The sequence below is a fragment of the Aspergillus nomiae genome, assembly GCF_001204775.2.
Source record: "Aspergillus nomiae NRRL 13137 chromosome Unknown contig00032, whole genome shotgun sequence".
Classification (NCBI taxonomy): Eukaryota; Fungi; Ascomycota; class Eurotiomycetes; order Eurotiales; family Aspergillaceae; genus Aspergillus; species Aspergillus nomiae.
The window spans coordinates 123,202-139,176 of NW_015378087.1; the positions used below are offsets into that span (position 1 = coordinate 123,202).

The following is a 15,975-nucleotide window of genomic DNA, read 5'->3' on the forward strand; positions in this document are numbered from 1 at the left end:
ACTCGATAAACTTTCTTGATGTTCATGTCGTCCGAGATCATAGAAACTCAATGTATAGGTTTCGGGCATCATATGAGCTCTTGTCGGGAGTTAGCGCCGTGTTATCCAGTAACTACGCAGACCTCGTAAGGTAGCCAGGGAACCCTGAACCATGTCCATCGGTAGTGGTCTAGGAACGACCCGGTTATTTCAAATTGACTGGTGTGGTTCAGCAGACAGCAAACTAAGTACCTAGACTCTAACTACCGAGTCACGCCACTGGCGCTTCCATATAGCTAAACTGGATCCTTTCCAATACTGATGAGGCTCGCTCGTCCTCACTGTCTTCACTATGAACGAATGCTTCCTGGTACAAAGCTATGGGCTTTACTAGGATGAAGCTGGAAAACAGGATTCGTCTAACTTTGGAGCTATGATCCTGAGTATGGGATGCATGAGAAAATCTTTATCTCCATCGAAGCTAACTAGATGCGTCGAAGCTAGAACATGCCATAACTGGTAAGGGGGAGATCAATTTCAGAGAGACCCTGGATCTATAACGAAAGTATAGGGTTTCATTGGGCGACAGAGCGCCCACCTTTGGAACCGATCGTCATCGCGGTCGGTTTAAGTTTGGAGCCCATCGAGAGTACGAAGGAATGGTGACGGCATTTATGTTTCATGTCGGATCGAGGCGGAAGATTGTATAGGATGATGGGCTGAGGAAGTTGCACAGAGCACTACGTTGCCTGTGATACTTTGTTGTTATAAGATGCATACTATAGTGGGCTAGCGCTAAGAAGAAGTGATTAGGCACTGCCTGACAACTATTTCTCAAGGAGACGCGGTTGGATATTCGCCGAGGTGGATTAGGTAGTATATAATGTAGGATACCATCATCTAGTGATTCTTTTGTCTCTATCCGTTTAGTGGGAAAAAAATTCTGCTGGTGGTGATTTCATGATTCGCATGACGTCGCAGCCATCCCGCAGCATATCGTCATCGCCCGCCCACCCGGACATTCCGTTCATACAATATCAACCCCATCATCCCTATCATCCTTCCTTACATCTGTCAACCCATCTTTAACTAGCTCCATAAGTTTTGCGCCTTTTTAGCGCCTGGGACGATTCTTCTCCGTTGCGAATACCCTAACACAAACGACGCGCTTCACCGCACGCGACTGTCCGAGACTAGACATATCATATCCACTATCACATACAAAGCCCTAAGCTGTCGAAATGGCTATGAACGCGATTCAGCTCGGTCTGCGACTGTGGGAGGTATGTCCCGCTCGATAGCGATGGCAGTTCAATATTGTACCAGGTACCACAGAGTTAGCTAACAAGATGCGCTTTGACGTAGTTCCTATGGACCCTGCTGGTCATGGCCCTCATTGGTAACATGATCGCGGGTGCATTCAGCGGAAACCCTGCGACCGTCAATTATGCCATGTTTGTTTCGGCATTTTCCATGTTCACACTGTTCTACTTGGTGCCGGCAACGATTAATATCGACTGGGCGATCCACCCGATCATCGTGATCGTCGTGGATACTCTCAATGCGATCTTCTTCCTTACGGCCGGTATCGCATTGGCAGCGAGGCTTGAGGCCCATAGCTGCAGCAATAACGTACGTGTGGTCCACGAACTTCGGGATCTGAGATGCACCCCGATCGCAGCAGTGCTATCACCAGACCCACCCACTATTGAGATTGAGATCCACCGGCTGATTGTCGATCATCTAGGAATACACTCTCCACAACGAGGTAACCAACGGCTCCGTGCACCGTGAGAAGCGTTGTCGTGAGGCGCAGGCGTCGACTGCTTTCCTTTGGCTTGCCTGGGCTGGATACACGGCTTCCATCGCGCTTTCAACCCTGGCGGCCCGCCGAGCCGTCAGCCATCGCCCTCGGGTGGGTCCTGCCCGTGGAGCCCGCCCGAGCATGGCCCAGGTCTAAGGAGAGAAATCATGGGGAACAGAGTAAGATGGCCGTCTCTTCGGATTTGCTATGAGGAACTGACCGTGTTACTTCAGACAGGATCTACGGTTCCAGCTGTCCGGTATCCCATGATCTTACCTGTGCAACTGCATGAGTCATATAGCTTATGTTTTAGTCAGTAATCGTATGACGTGACGTTGTCAACGCTTTGGAAACGCCGTCAATTGATGAACACAACCCATCGTGTCTCGCGGTAATATGAAAAACGACTATGCCAGCAATTCTATACTAATTACATACATCTGTTAATAATACTCTACGGGTTCGTGATGGAGTTGGGGGGCAGTATATGTATATCCACTCTAGCTCTGGGCAGGAAGCTAAGAGCGAAATGGATATGGAGGAGATGGAGAATAATTAGGTGATTCGGAGAAGGTTGGAGTTTTGTATCTGCTTTGCTGTATGTTCGATATCGTAATGTTATATGAAGCTTAAGTTTGATATTTTCTATCGTCAGCTGTAAATATAGGAGTGAACTATGATATATGGATACGCGTATGTTCAATTAGATTAACCTTTTTATGCAATCCCTTTGACAAGCTGTGAGTCACGCCTCCAGCCCCCAGTCTTGCCCCTCTGGTGCTCTTCAACAACTCAGAACACTGACAATATCGAAACGTCATACAAAACGAAAAGTGATGGATAAAAACATTCATTAACTCCTTTAGTCAGGAAAACAGCTACACAGACATCCTTAGAGAACCTGACAGCTCATCGACAAGTTGTGGCTGCACGTTTACGATGCCAGTCTTTCGGACCTCTTCATTCACCTCTCCAAAGTATCGTCCGGAGCGAAAGCTATGCAAGCATTAGTGTCAGATCAGAATGCTAGCATAAAAGCTTGCAGTCAGCCGTCGCTCACCTCCAGTGAAGATTAGCTTTGACAACGTTCTGTACTCCACGAATGTACTGTTGAACTTCCGAATCGACACTCTCGCCCCAACTGGGTAGGTCTGCTAGCGCAAGGTACCAGTCGTGATAACGGGAAAGGAGCATACCACCGATGTGGTCAAAGGCCATCTGTGCAGGCATTCCCGCACGTCGACAAACGGCAACCATGTTGTGAGCTACACCTTCTTTCTACAGTTCCGGTACGTCAGCAGAAATATACTGGGTGATCTGGCTTTCTAAAGGTTTCATAGATACTGACCTCTTCTTTGCAATACGAGAGAATATCGTTTTGCCTATGGTCGTTGAGCTCCTGGTTCATCTCTCTTCGAGGTTAACACTCACAATAGAACGAGGTCAATTCCGATTCTTTCTATCTCTTTGATGCTTCTAGTCTCGAAGACTGAGTCTGGGATATGGAGCTTGTGGCCATACCTACTGATTGTTAACGGCCTGCGCGAATATACCTAAAGTGACTGCGGTGGCGTACTCAACTAGGGCAAAGAGAGGTGAAACTCCGGCAGACTGTCTACGTAATGCGAGCATCTCGTCTAGTGTCGGGTATTCACCCCTAGAACAACTGTGGACTTGTTCGATGGCTCCATTGCAGTAATCTCTCATAGCCTTTGCAAACCTGCGACGGACACCTTGATCATTCCTTAGTCCGGGCACAAGCAGTCTCAGCCTTGAGGATCATACCAACTGGAGAAGTCTATGCACGTTAGCAAAGCTCTCCCGGCAAAGTAAAAAAGAGACAAAAGAGCAGAAGAAAGGTACCTTGGTAAGGCGATGCCATACGGAATTATGGACTTGAACCAAAGGGTGCTCTTCGCTATCATCTGACACAGTCCCAATATCTTGCATACCATTTAGGAGACTGTCGACCAATTGTTGAGCTTGTATGGGGTCATTCTTTAGACCTCCATTGTCGAACACTGGAGTGAAATGGCTTAGTAAATTTTGACCAGGAAGACAATAACTGCAAAGCTCACTGTCATCGAACGGAAAGACCTAGAAGTGACAACACAGGTTAGCAGGTCGATGTCTTCGATGTCTTCAAGGGCATCGTGTTATGATCGATACACATACCCAGTTGCCCCAATCACATACTGTCCGAAGCTCTAAAGGAGAAGCATCTGGTACTACGATTGAGCAGAAGTACGAAAAATCGCATTTCGTGATCACTCTTCGAGTCCTGTTTCCAAACGCGCATATTCTGGAATGCGCCTGCTTAGAGCTGCATGTTATGACTTCTGTAGGACGTACTGACCTTGCTATCCAAAACTCGGACTCCTCCTTTACCGTTTCATAACACCTGTTGATTACTGGCTTCTCCGATAAAAAGAGCACAAACATGTTAGGAAGGCGTACAGAGACATGGGCATCTCTACGCGCAGCGTTCCTTGGCAATATTATTTCGTCAGAAGGTTGTGAAGTTTCCATGGTAAAGACAAATAAACTGATGAAAGCTTCGGCGTGAGAATTGAAGGGGCTAATTACTGAAATCAAATAGGTACTCTATTAGCCGCTCTCATCCTTAAATACTGCGATTATGATACTCATTTTCCAGGCAAGACTAGCCATCCCTTGGATGATCGCCAAATCCACAAGCAAGATTCAATCATGTCAAGGTCTGTCCTTTCTGGACAAGCCTGGCTCACGGGTTACACCGATGATGTGTTTTCAAAGGATGTTCATTTCCTGATCCTTCTACCTGCAGACAAAATAAAGAAGGTGGATTAGTTGATAGCCACAGTTCACTAAGGATCGTCCTAACATTTCCGTCTATACTTCGCCACAGAGGCTGAGGTTCATGCACTATCGATCTTTAGATCGGGATCTCGTCCATGACGATCATGGTTCCTTGTTCAGGCCATATCTAAAACTTTATTGTTGCTCAAACTAATTCGATTTATTGAATTATAGGCCTGGGCGGATCTCTTATCCGTCCCCCGACCCGATGGAGTGAGTCTAGTCAAGTGGGGAACCGTTCTTCATTAATGGATTTAGCGCGCTTTATGGGGCCTCGACCAAGTCATGGTTCTGTGTCCGGTTCCAATGGAATGGTATAGCCACGTATAGCTGCGTGTGGATATCAGTTTCTTTCATATGATTTCTTTATCATCCCAACCTCCCGTCAGCCCACATAATGTTGGCCAATATCCCCACTGTGCTCCTCGAAAAAGCAATACAACACCTTGATCAATATACGTAGTTCGATTCAATTGGACTATAAGGCGCTGGGCGCCGATCTACATGGTTTGGAGTCCCCCTCTATGGCCTCGGGTGGCCTCCGGATGCTAAACTAGCATCTGTTGTACACGGCGCACTCCGGGCGCCAAAACCTGACGAATGTGGGGACAGAATAGAGGTTGGGTCGTCTCGGGATGTGAGAAGGACAAACTCGGCCGGATGTCGTCTGAAATGGACCGTCTATACTGAACTCAAGTATAGTACCGGTTCTATAGCAAGTAGATGAGCATAAATACTCACATCAACCCTCAATGACCGAAAATGCTCCCAGCTTTGTTTACATTGATATCCTCGAGCTTATCTTCAAGTCATGAACGAGATGAACACCAGTCTGCCTCCTCACTCAAACCCTGGTGACCCTATAAGCAAATGGGGATACTCTTTTACTTGGACGGATAGCCATCTCTCTAGAGAGAAGACAGAGCCTCTGCGTCAGCAGTTTGACACATTGGGCGCTGCTGCTCTGGAGCGGCTTCAGTTCATACGATCTTCATTGCTAGAAGATAACAAGACAAAAGGAACCAGTCCACCCTCAAGCGATCTTTACACTATTCTCCGAGACCATCATGGGGAGGATGAGGTCTTAACCCAATTCTGGAAAGAACTTCACACAGTCCCAGACTGGGTTGACTGGGAGCAACTTGAGCGAGGCCAGCGGTTTTTGCATCGCTATATGATTGCCAACATTGTCGGCTTCGCGCTACAGGGGTTTGTAGCAGAAAATTCTGTATAACTCCCTTTGGCCGACGTGAATCCATTGAAGATTGTATGACTGACTCGGATTCTACATTCAGGCAGCCTCCGGCGTCGTAGAAGTCCTAGTCCGGACTGGCAGTTTCTCAACTCGTATGTTGCTAAAGAGATTGCTCGAGACCTTCCAATGGTTGGTTCATGTTACTCATGACCTCGCTGCCATCCAGCCCGGCGGCGAAGGCCATATTGCAACCGTCCGCGTCCGACTTCTCCATTCATCCGTCCGACAGCGTATCTTACATCTGTGTCGCACAAAACCTCAGTATTTCGATATCGACCGTTATGGTGTTCCTGTCAACGCATTAGATAGCATTCACTCCATTAGCACTTTCTGCTGCAATCCAATGTGGCTCCAACTGCCTAGGTTTAAGATCACCCCTTCCACCGACGAGGTCGAAGACTACATCGCCCTCTTTCGATACCTTGGTTACCTTCTTGGAACACCGACATCATACTTCGAGACTGTGCAAAAGAGCAAGCACACAATGGAGAGCATGGTCGCCCACGAGCTGCATACCACGGAGACGTCACGCGTAGTCGCTTATAATTTTGTCGAATGCGTGGCGAACCTTCCTGCCCCGTTCCATGTCTCGAAGAAGTTCATCGAGGCTGGTAGTCGGTGGATTAACGGGGACGAGATCTGCAACGATCTTGAGCTTGGGAAGCCTGGGTTCGTCTACCACTTCATGTTTGCCGGATACTGTGTTCTTGTTCGAGGGCTTGCTTGTCTGCAGCGGATGATTCCTATGTTTGACGAGTTCATGATTAAGGTAGGATTTACAAGTCTGGCATGTCGTGTGATTTAGCTGTACTAATTTCTATGTATCAGCTCTCCCGAGACCTCTTGTACCAGGGGATAGTGTTCCGAGAACGCACGCTTTTTGACTTCAAACATATTCCGCGTATGGGCAAAACCATTGGGAGAGAAAAATATAGCCCCGGTGAAGGCAATCGACCTTGGAAGGCGTGCAAGTATCCTCCATACCTGAATTATACTTTCTATGATATCACGGACATAGGGTATCTCGAGCTGGTGTGTCTTACTGTGGCTCTTTTTACCGGGGGACTTTTGACTGGTTGTGTGATCAAGAGTGGACTATGGGCTTACAGTAGCATGCGGGATTTTACAGGATTTGATGAATGAATGAGGCCGGTGGGCTATATCAAGCATATTATAGGTGCGCTCCCTTGAATGTCGTGGGTGTGTACGATTGGGATATGGGCCCCGAGAACTCCCTATAGTGGATGTGATGAAATATATTTATTGTTAGGGTTCTGCGCATGAAGATAAATCGAGGAACACCCCACTTTCCTGGCTCGCCGCAGTATCCAATTTTATGAACCGTCAGTCTACATTATTAACAATTTGTTATACTCCGGTATTTGCCCTGTCGGGCTTTGATCTTTGGGTTCAATAGTAGAGCGATGGATGTCCCGAGGTTGATTACTTGTCGTCTCGGGGCCAATCGAAGCATCAAGTGGTCTGATTCGGACTTGTATTAAGTGCAATGTGTATGTTGAATGCCTAATATTGAAACTGGACTTTAGAAATTAAAAAGTTTGTCTTGCTTGCTTTGATATGACCAGCCAAAGCGCGGCCAATCGTTTCGACCGGGTTCGAGTGCAGAAGCTTAGCGTGAAACTACCGAGGATTCATCGCTTGGCGTCAGAAGAGATATGATTACATCCCACGTGTATCAACTTGGGACTATACTTGAGAGCACCGGCCGAGGGTGACGTCCTCGAGTATACTTGCATTGTTGTTGTTGTGTTTGGGTTGAATAGAGGGTTATGTTGTGTAGAAATAAATGGTGGTGTTGAGCGACCAGGACAGATGTGTACCGTGACAATCGTTTCCTGAAGGATTCCTAAAGGATTAGAAATTAACCAACAATGACTGAAGGAAGTAAAATAAACCAGGAGAGAGGGAAGTTGTTCCTGACAGGCGGGGCAGGGTGCGAGAAAGTAGCCAAAAAACCCCCTCCGCGCGCCCGTGCAAGAATTTCTCCAGAAGCTCTGGTGAGTGTGTTGAATTGTGTTCTTCCCTCCACCAACTCCTTTTCGTGGCCTTTTCGCTCCCCATCATCAACAAATCACACTCCCACCGCACACAATGGCTATTCAGTGAGCTTGCCCTGCCAATTATTGGCAACGGGAGTGCGCTAATTTCCCCATCTAGCTACTTGATTCTCCTCTCCCGTCAGGCAAAGTGGTTCGTTTACCCTCGTGGCCCACCCGACTTTTTGACCGGTCCGGAAGTTCGGCTGCATCTGACTGAATTCTTTCTCACAGCGCCTGGCCAAATGGTTCACCACTCTTTCTCCCAAGGAGAAGGCCAAGATCATCAAAGATGTGACCCAACTTGTCCTGTCCCGTCGGACAAGGATGTGCAACTTCCTCGAGTATAAGGGTACGGATCCAGCCACTTCTATACTTGCTATCCCACAACCACTCCCCCTCCTAACCGACATTTGTTACCAGACAGCAAGGTTGTTTACCGCCGTTATGCTTCCCTCTTTTTCATCGCCGGATGCGCTTCGACCGACAACGAGTTGATTACCCTCGAAGTCGTGCATCGTTACGTCGAGCAGATGGACAAGTATTACGGTAACGTCTGCGAGCTGGACATTATTTTCAACTTCCAAAAGGCATACTTCATCCTGGACGAGTTACTGCTGGCGGGAGAGATGCAGGAGAGCAGCAAGAAGAATGTTCTCCGGTGCATCAGTCAACAGGACAGCCTGGAAGACATGGAGGTGAGTTATTGACCGCCGTATCTTGCTTAGAAGTTCGCATAAACGATGGCAGGGGTCTGAGGGTACTATGATCGGATGTGATCGTATCCATCGTCAGAGCTCTGCGAGGTTGTTTTAGTCTGTTCTTTTGTGATGCTCGGTTCTCTTTGCTGCCCCTTGTTTCTTGGGCTTGTGGTATCTTATGCGCGCGTTGCTCTTCCGCTCCACTTTGCTATATCTCACCCAATTGTTTTGCCTGCAATCCTTTTTTGCCACCGCGGTCGTTTACTGCGTCTCGTGCGTTTCGATCCTCCTTTGGCCTTACCGTCGATCGACGCTAATATGGATTGTCCTCATTCTAGGTTGAGGAAGATGTGGTTACGAAGATTATGTAGCGGCCTTTTACATTCGGCAACTGAGCGTTCCTGTGTTTCTATATTTGGATTTCCGCTTTAGGGAATATTGGGAGGACATATTGGCGTTGGACGTACATACTAGGCGTTGTTTTCTACCCAGTTCACGACCACTAATTAATACCACATGGCTATGAACTTGCTGCAATTATTGGATTTGACCAAGGAAAGTGACTTTCATCCCAATGTTTGGTACTGACCCTCGTGTTCTGGATCGGCCCCCGTGAGGTGGGTGAATGATATCACTGGCCGACACCGCCGCCACGTGACCCGCTCCGACCCGGAGGCGCAACGCGCAACTCCCCCAGGCCCCCAATTGCCGTACGATCGTCCATCCCCCAAGTGTCCCTCCAGGATCTCATTCCATCTTCCTTTCCATCTGCTCTTATTTGCCATGGCTATCTGGCCGTGATTCACTCAAACTACTCACCTGTTGTCCATTGAATAACTGCCCAGCCAGCCTAGCACTTGTTGCCAACTCACGACCTCTTATCTCCGATCGGCTACGTTTCAGCGACGTGGACGCTGCCTTATCGCCTGGGATACCGTTGATACCTGGTTCATCTGCTGGTTGCAAGAAGAGACCCTCTTGCCTTTGACAGAGTGTTAATCGCCTTGTTTATCTTGCGCCTTGGATCGACCGGTCAGGACGCTTGACCGCTATTGTCAAAGATGAAGGTTCGCAATCCAATATTCCCCAATATTCCCCAATATCAACATCCATATCCCTTATCCCGTACTAACGTTTTGCTTGCACTAGTTCCTTCCCCTTCCTGAGATCGAGGACGTGACGAGTTCCCTGAACTTCGACACTGGCGATTGCCACATTCTCGGAGGCTGCGATCTTTACACGACAAAGGCAGCACGTGCCGACCGCAAATTGTATAAGAACATCGAACAGTCGCTTGAAGCACAGTATGAATCAACTCTTCGCCTGTCCGCATCGTTGTCACCGCCAAATGCGTCGGACGCGGCCGCATCGCTCAATCTATCCCGGTCTAGCCCCTTCGGGCCCCTGAGCGACCACTCCAGCCGGAGGACCTTCGCCTATCTGATCGCAACTTTGAACGCAAGCCATCCAGATTACGACTTTTCTCATGTTCTGCGCCCGTCCGACTTCCACCGCGAGAGAAATCTCAAAAGAGTGATGAATACGATCGATTCCACGTTATTTAATCTCCGACCGCGTGAAGCCATCGACCTCGCTCCCCCATCCCCCGTGACCATCTCGGGGTCATACAATGCCGGGGCCTCTGCTACATGGGGGCCGAGGATGTGGCGAATAATCGATGAGCAGCTGTCACTCAAGGAGTGCTCCATCTACTCTTACTCCCCGGAAGAGGATCCTTCTGATGCGGACGACGGAGCGATCTGGAGTCTACACTACTTCTTTTTTAACCGTATCCGGAAGCGTGTCTGTTATCTCTACCTCAGAGCCATCCCAATTCTCAGTCACACGCCGAGCGATGGAGTCGCTACGCCGACCGCAAAGAGGACGTACGACGACGGCTATCTCACGCCGGACCTCGGATCAAGTAAGCGGGCCCGCTACTGGCTCGGCGAAGCAGTGCACTTCGAAGACGAGAGTGAGTCTGACGAAGAACACGTCGGCAAGCCTGCCCGACCTGTTGTGGACGAATACGACAACTACGTGCTCAGCGACGAGGAATTCCGATCTAGATCCGGTAGCAAGGGCACGGTACGTGCTATGAGTGAGGAAATTGCCGACTCGATGGAGGTTTAAGTTTACGATTCAACCCATTACGACTTATTATTGCTTCGCTGTCTTACCTTTTAATATTCCACTGATGCCCCTTTTCTTCGATTCAATATGGATATTCTCAACGTTTTGCCCAGTTGTTTATTATGTCGGCCGCATCTGCACAGGTTTGGGGCGTTTGGTGACCGGCAGGGATGATAATAGGCCCCTATTGATGAAGTCGTTGTTTCGCTGTGTAAGTTTTGATGATTTTGCGCTGCATACCCAATTCGTTGCGGCGCGCCCGGGGCGTTGTCTTTCTGTTCATGTATGTACAATTCTTGATCACTGAATTAATTATGGAACGCCACATCGAGTGAACAGTAGAACCCAGTAATAGAAGAGAAACAAAAACGAAACCCAAAATAACCCTTAAAACCCCACTCCCAACAAGAACGCATAGAATAATCCATCGGCTAGGCCAGCATTCCATAAGGTACGAAACAACAAAGTGGTCCGTGCACGACGGGGAAAGCTGTCCCTTCTGATCCGCATATACATACACGCCCGAATCTCACCAACCCAAACAATTAACCCACCTCACTCTCTTTCTTCCCCTAACTACCGACCAAAATGGCCGACGACGAAGAGCGCACCAAGGCCGAGAAGCTAGCCGCCGCGAAAAAGAGGGTACGTCCTTGCTTATCCCACCCAAGGCCTTTATTCCACTGGAACCAAACACACGACTCAGCGAATACATGTTTGACGTAACTTAACCCGAACAGGTCGCGCAACTACAGAAGCAGAAGAAGAAGGCGAATAAGAAATCATCTAGTTCTGAGGCTTCTGCGGCTAAGGAGTCTTCGCCGAGCACTGAAGACAAACAACAAGCGAATGAAGAAGAGCAGCCACAATCCCCGAAAGAGGAATCGGAGTCGAAACCAACAGACGACGTGCAAGATAAGGCTGAAGAGCAACAACAAGATGAACCTGAACAACCTCCCGCCGCCGCCGAACAACCCACCTCCCCTTCCCCCCCCTCAACGGAGCCCCAGCCCGCCGTCAAAGCAGACACGCCGTCGCGCCACGGCCGCCAGCCTTCGCTGTCGATCCAGTCGAAGATGAGGTCGTCGTCGTTCCGGAAGGGGTCCGTCTCGCAGGGTAGTGCGTCGCCGCCGTCTGCGATGCTGAAGTCGCCTTCTTTGCCGCCGTTGACGGCTGACGGGGACTCTGTGCATGAGGTGTATCGGAAGCAGGCGGGGCGGATTGAAGAGGTGGAGAAGGAGAACCGGAGGTTGGAGAAGGAGCTTGAGGAGGCGACGGGCCGGTGGAAGAAGACGGAGGAGCAGTTGGAGGAGTTCCGCGAGGCGAGTGTCGATGTTGCGGAGTTGAAGGAGAAGTTGGCGAAGGCTGAGGAGAAGGTGGGGGAGGTTGAGGAGTTGGTTAGTCTTCCCTCTTTTTCCTTTTTTATTTTCTTGCTACGGTTGTGATGTGGACGTGACTATAGCTATGTTGGGTTTGTTACTGACGGTGGTTATAGAAAGCGGAGATTGCCTCACTGCAGAGACAGAACTCGCATCTGCAGAAGACGCATCGGAGTACTGCGTCGCCCGCCTCGGCGGAGTCCCCTCCTGCGGACCTTGTGCAGCAGCTTGAGTCGAAGTCTGCTACTATTGAGGCTATGGAGCTTGAGATCTCGAACCTGCGCGCCCAGCTTACGGATCAGTCTTCATCTAGTAGTGCGCACGAGGCGCAGATCAAGGCTCTGGAACAGAAGCTATCAAGCAGCGAAGCAGCGCTGGAGAGTGCACAGAGCGAACTCACGGAGACTAAGAATGCCTTAACCCGTGCCTCAGAGAAAGCCGTCAAGGAAGGGGTGGATAAGACCTCCACAGAAACCCAGATCAAGAACCTAGAACGGGAGCTCTCGGAAGCAAAGGAAGGCAAATCCGAATCCGAGAAGAAGATCGAAACGCTGGAGAAAAAGATCGAAGCAATGGGTAACCTGCACAAGGAGTCGGAAACACGGCATCAAGCCGCCTGCGCGAGAGCGAGAAGGCAGAACAAGAGGTCGCACAGCTCCGGAGTCGACTAGCCAGCGCCGAGAATGAGAATCTCCGGTTGAAAGAAGAGCAGGAGACGCTTCGCAAGCGCAACGCCGTTGGCGCGGACGACGACGGCATCGATGAACTCGAGGACGAAGAACGGTCCCGGCTGGAGCGCCGAATCCGCGACCTGGAAGGCGAAATCTTTGACCTCCGGCGCGGGGTATGGAAGGAGAAGCGCGAGGAACTTGCCCATGGCCGTGAACCGAGCGTCGCTTATGCTTCCAATGCCAACCAGGCTGCGAATGCATTCGACGATGTTGACCTCATCGGTGGAGCTCCTGAGCATGCCCGCCGACGCAGCATGCAGCAGCACTCGTCCTTCTCGACTGTACTCTCTAGCGGACTCGCTGCCTTCACTGGAAGTAACACACATGGAAACAGAGCGCGCGCGCCCTCGAATAAACAGCACCCCCCGGCTGCACGGGGCAGCCTCGAACTCCTATCCGAGGAGAACTTGGACGACGAGTTTGACGAGGCAGAGTTTGCCCGCGCCCAGGCCGAGGAAGAAGCACGCAAGCGCGTGGAATGGGTCCGCGAGATCAAGAAGAAGCTCAAGGACTGGCATGGCTGGCGACTGGATTTGGTTGATAGTCGGGCTGGAGCAGAAGGGGCTGGAGTGGGAATGGGTGAGATATTTGAGATCTAGACCTAGATTTCGTACCTGAGCTGGTCATCCCTTTATGTATTATTTTATGAGAAGGTTCATGTTTCACGCTTACGGACTGTGGTTGGATGGAGTACGGCGGATGCGTAGATATCCCAATTGATGATGTTTTATCCTTCATTTTTTCTCTCTATCACATCTTTCCGGATGTCTTAGTTCTGTAGCTGTACCGATATGTACCAAGCAATCAATAGACAAACAACAAAAAGGGAAATAGTACAAACAAAAAACACCGAAAATAAGACACCATTCAATTCAATCACAACCCAACAACCCAAACAACAAAACAAGAATAAAGAAAACATCAACTACTCATCCGCCAACTTCCCATCAAGCACACCCTCGGACCTCCTCTTCCTCCCTCTCCTCAGCAGCTCCCGAGACCACCCGGCCATCTGATAAAGCCAACCCCCGGTAACCATGACCCCGGAAACGGTATTCACGAGCCGAATCAACAGCGACAAGAAACTGGTCCTCTCCTGGCTGATCATGAGCAGGATCGGCTCGATGTTATACTTGAAGAAGATGCCGGGGATGTAGTAGGGGTTTTCGGGCAGCTCGGCGCCCTGGGTGGTGGCTGCGTATTGGTTTGTGAAGATGACATTCTTGGAGTGGATGGGTTTGGAGGTGTAGAGGGTGCTGTCGAGGGCGGCTTGGTGGCCCTTGGAGTAGATTGTGGGGACGACGGAGAGGAAGTACTGGTATTTGTAGTAGTGGGATTCTGTGGTGGCGATGGTTTTGTCGAGGGGGTTGAGGAGGGTTGGGTAGTGAGGTCCGAAGGAGAGTTCGGTGATCATGTGGGAGAAGTTGAATGCTGTGATGCATTAGTCCTGATCTTGAATTCTATAATCCATGCGCAGATCACACACGAGAGAGAGAGAGAGAGAGAGAGAGAGAGAGTGTGTGTGTGTGTGTGCGCGCGCGCAGAAAAGAAGGAGGAAAAAAAAAGAAAACATACTGGAATGATCCAAATGTCCCCCCATATCCCTATACCCATGACCCCTGGCCGTGATGTGGAAATCTCCCTGCACCTTATTCCCCTCCAGACTCCCGTAAATGCGACACGAGTCGACAGTATCTCCCCTCCGCAGTTTGGGACCCTTGGGGAACTTCCTCCTGGGGTTCCGCCTCACCTCACCCAGCACATGGCCCACATGGGCGTCCTCTTCCTGCGCCTCCAACCGGCTCGCATCCTCGCGACTAAGCGTCTGATACTCGTGATCGTAGTTGCGCTTGTCCGTCCAGAGCTTCCAGCTGGTGGGGTCTTTCTTCAGCAGCTCGCCGGCGAGAATGCGGTCGCCGGAGGCGTCTTGGATGTTGACGTGCAGGGCGTCGCAGGGCATCTGCACGACGATGTCCAGGTTCAGCTGCAGGTCGTGCGAGACGCCCTTTTCGACGCTGAAGTGGTGGTTCTCGGAGCCTTTGAACCAGGTTTTGAATTCGGAGATGGAGAAGATGCTGCAGATGAGGAGGATCAGGACGGTCCATTGGCCGCCGCGGCGGGAGGGAGCTGTGTAGTCGGGTTTGGTTTTGGCTGGATCATGTATGTTAGTTTTCTTTCTTTACATTTACGGCGGGCTTCTGTTGAGTCCAAGAGACGTACGGAATGCATCGAATGTCTTCAGGCCGCCCTGCAGCCCGGACTTCTCCCCGAACGCATCCTCGTCGAGGCCGTGCGATGCGAAGCCATTCATGACGAATCTGTATGGCAAGGGGCGGATAAAATCAATCGATCAAGGCATGAATGAGAATTGAAAAGAAGGGAAAATGAATGGACGCCAATTGGGCCGAGGGGTGGGTTTGGTAGGGTGGAAATGAATGGGTCGGGGAAGAACAATGGAGGCGGAGCAGTTGCGCGCTTGAGGCCAAGTATTCAATTCGCTGCTTATCGGGAGATCTTATCTGATCTATGGATGTATTTGTTTATCGCCGACCACCTTCAAAAGAAGTACCAACTGTTTATTGATCTGTAAAAGAACATCTTTCTCGTTGCGATGGACCCTCCCGTCCATTCCTTGAATTTCCATTATATGTACACCTCCCAGAATCTATGAATGCTTATGATAATTAACTATACTCGTCTTCGTCAGTATATGCATCGATGCTCTGATTCTAACATAACCCATGACTCCTGACACTCCCACCATCCAAGAACATGGGTAGAGCTGAAAAGTGAAGTGACAGAACAAAAAGAAGTGTAAATATACAATGTCCTGTGCGAATGGAAAATACCATCGAGTCCATCGATATGGGTAAAACATCGGGCAGATATGAAACGAGCAGAGAAGGAAATAAAAAAAAAATAATGATAAGATCCAAGAGGAAATTATAGTCAGCGAGCGACAAGGGGTTAGACATGCAATGTGGAGCAATAAGCTGGCTTCTGAGGTCGTAACAGAATTGCAAACAGTATGCTCAAAGAAGGAGACAAAACGAAGGCATCGTGTAAAAGCATGAAAATGCTCAAGGGTATAAGATGAA

The 15,975-nt window shown here is 49.7% G+C and overlaps 6 protein-coding genes across 6 annotated transcripts; 4 read left to right on the top strand and 2 right to left on the bottom strand.

Annotated features, from left to right (window-relative positions):
• Positions 1-1,010: 1,010 nt before the first annotated feature.
• Positions 1,011-2,332, top strand: ANOM_001881 (MARVEL domain-containing protein). Its single transcript, XM_015547138.1, has 4 exons — positions 1,011-1,262; positions 1,345-1,611; positions 1,727-1,962; positions 2,021-2,332. The coding sequence occupies exons 1-3, from the start codon at positions 1,221-1,223 to the stop codon at positions 1,937-1,939; spliced, it is 522 nt and encodes a 173-aa protein (XP_015410332.1). The 5' UTR covers positions 1,011-1,220; the 3' UTR covers positions 1,940-1,962; positions 2,021-2,332.
• Positions 2,333-2,661: 329 nt separating this feature from the next.
• Positions 2,662-4,312, bottom strand: ANOM_001882 (terpene synthase family protein; the record flags this gene model as incomplete). The annotated part of the gene is made up of 10 exons (XM_015547139.1): positions 2,662-2,779; positions 2,844-3,061; positions 3,132-3,165; positions 3,215-3,304; positions 3,360-3,516; positions 3,569-3,581; positions 3,647-3,804; positions 3,862-3,880; positions 3,959-4,085; positions 4,140-4,312. 10 exons carry the CDS (start codon positions 4,310-4,312, stop codon positions 2,662-2,664), a joined length of 1,107 nt encoding a protein of 368 aa, XP_015410333.1.
• Positions 4,313-5,432: 1,120 nt separating this feature from the next.
• ANOM_001883 (oxygenase MpaB family protein) lies at positions 5,433-7,019 on the top strand (the record flags this gene model as incomplete). The annotated part of the gene is made up of 3 exons (XM_015547140.1): positions 5,433-5,849; positions 5,917-6,645; positions 6,705-7,019. The coding sequence occupies 3 exons, from the start codon at positions 5,433-5,435 to the stop codon at positions 7,017-7,019; spliced, it is 1,461 nt and encodes a 486-aa protein (XP_015410334.1).
• Positions 7,020-7,955: 936 nt separating this feature from the next.
• On the top strand, positions 7,956-10,767 carry ANOM_001884 (RNA polymerase III-inhibiting protein MAF1; the record flags this gene model as incomplete). The annotated part of the gene is made up of 5 exons (XM_015547141.1): positions 7,956-7,999; positions 8,055-8,087; positions 8,168-8,285; positions 8,357-8,631; positions 9,784-10,767. Coding segments are annotated over 3 exons (1,374 nt in total), but the record flags the coding sequence as incomplete, so codon positions are not given.
• Positions 10,768-11,355: 588 nt separating this feature from the next.
• On the top strand, positions 11,356-13,476 carry ANOM_001885 (uncharacterized protein; the record flags this gene model as incomplete). The annotated part of the gene is made up of 4 exons (XM_015547142.1): positions 11,356-11,412; positions 11,508-12,164; positions 12,263-12,722; positions 12,785-13,476. The coding sequence occupies 4 exons, from the start codon at positions 11,356-11,358 to the stop codon at positions 13,474-13,476; spliced, it is 1,866 nt and encodes a 621-aa protein (XP_015410336.1).
• A 326-nt stretch (positions 13,477-13,802) lies between these two features.
• Positions 13,803-15,224, bottom strand: ANOM_001886 (endoplasmic reticulum-Golgi intermediate compartment family protein; the record flags this gene model as incomplete). The annotated part of the gene is made up of 3 exons (XM_015547143.1): positions 13,803-14,308; positions 14,453-15,028; positions 15,098-15,224. Coding segments are annotated over 3 exons (1,191 nt in total), but the record flags the coding sequence as incomplete, so codon positions are not given.
• Positions 15,225-15,975: the final 751 nt, after the last annotated feature.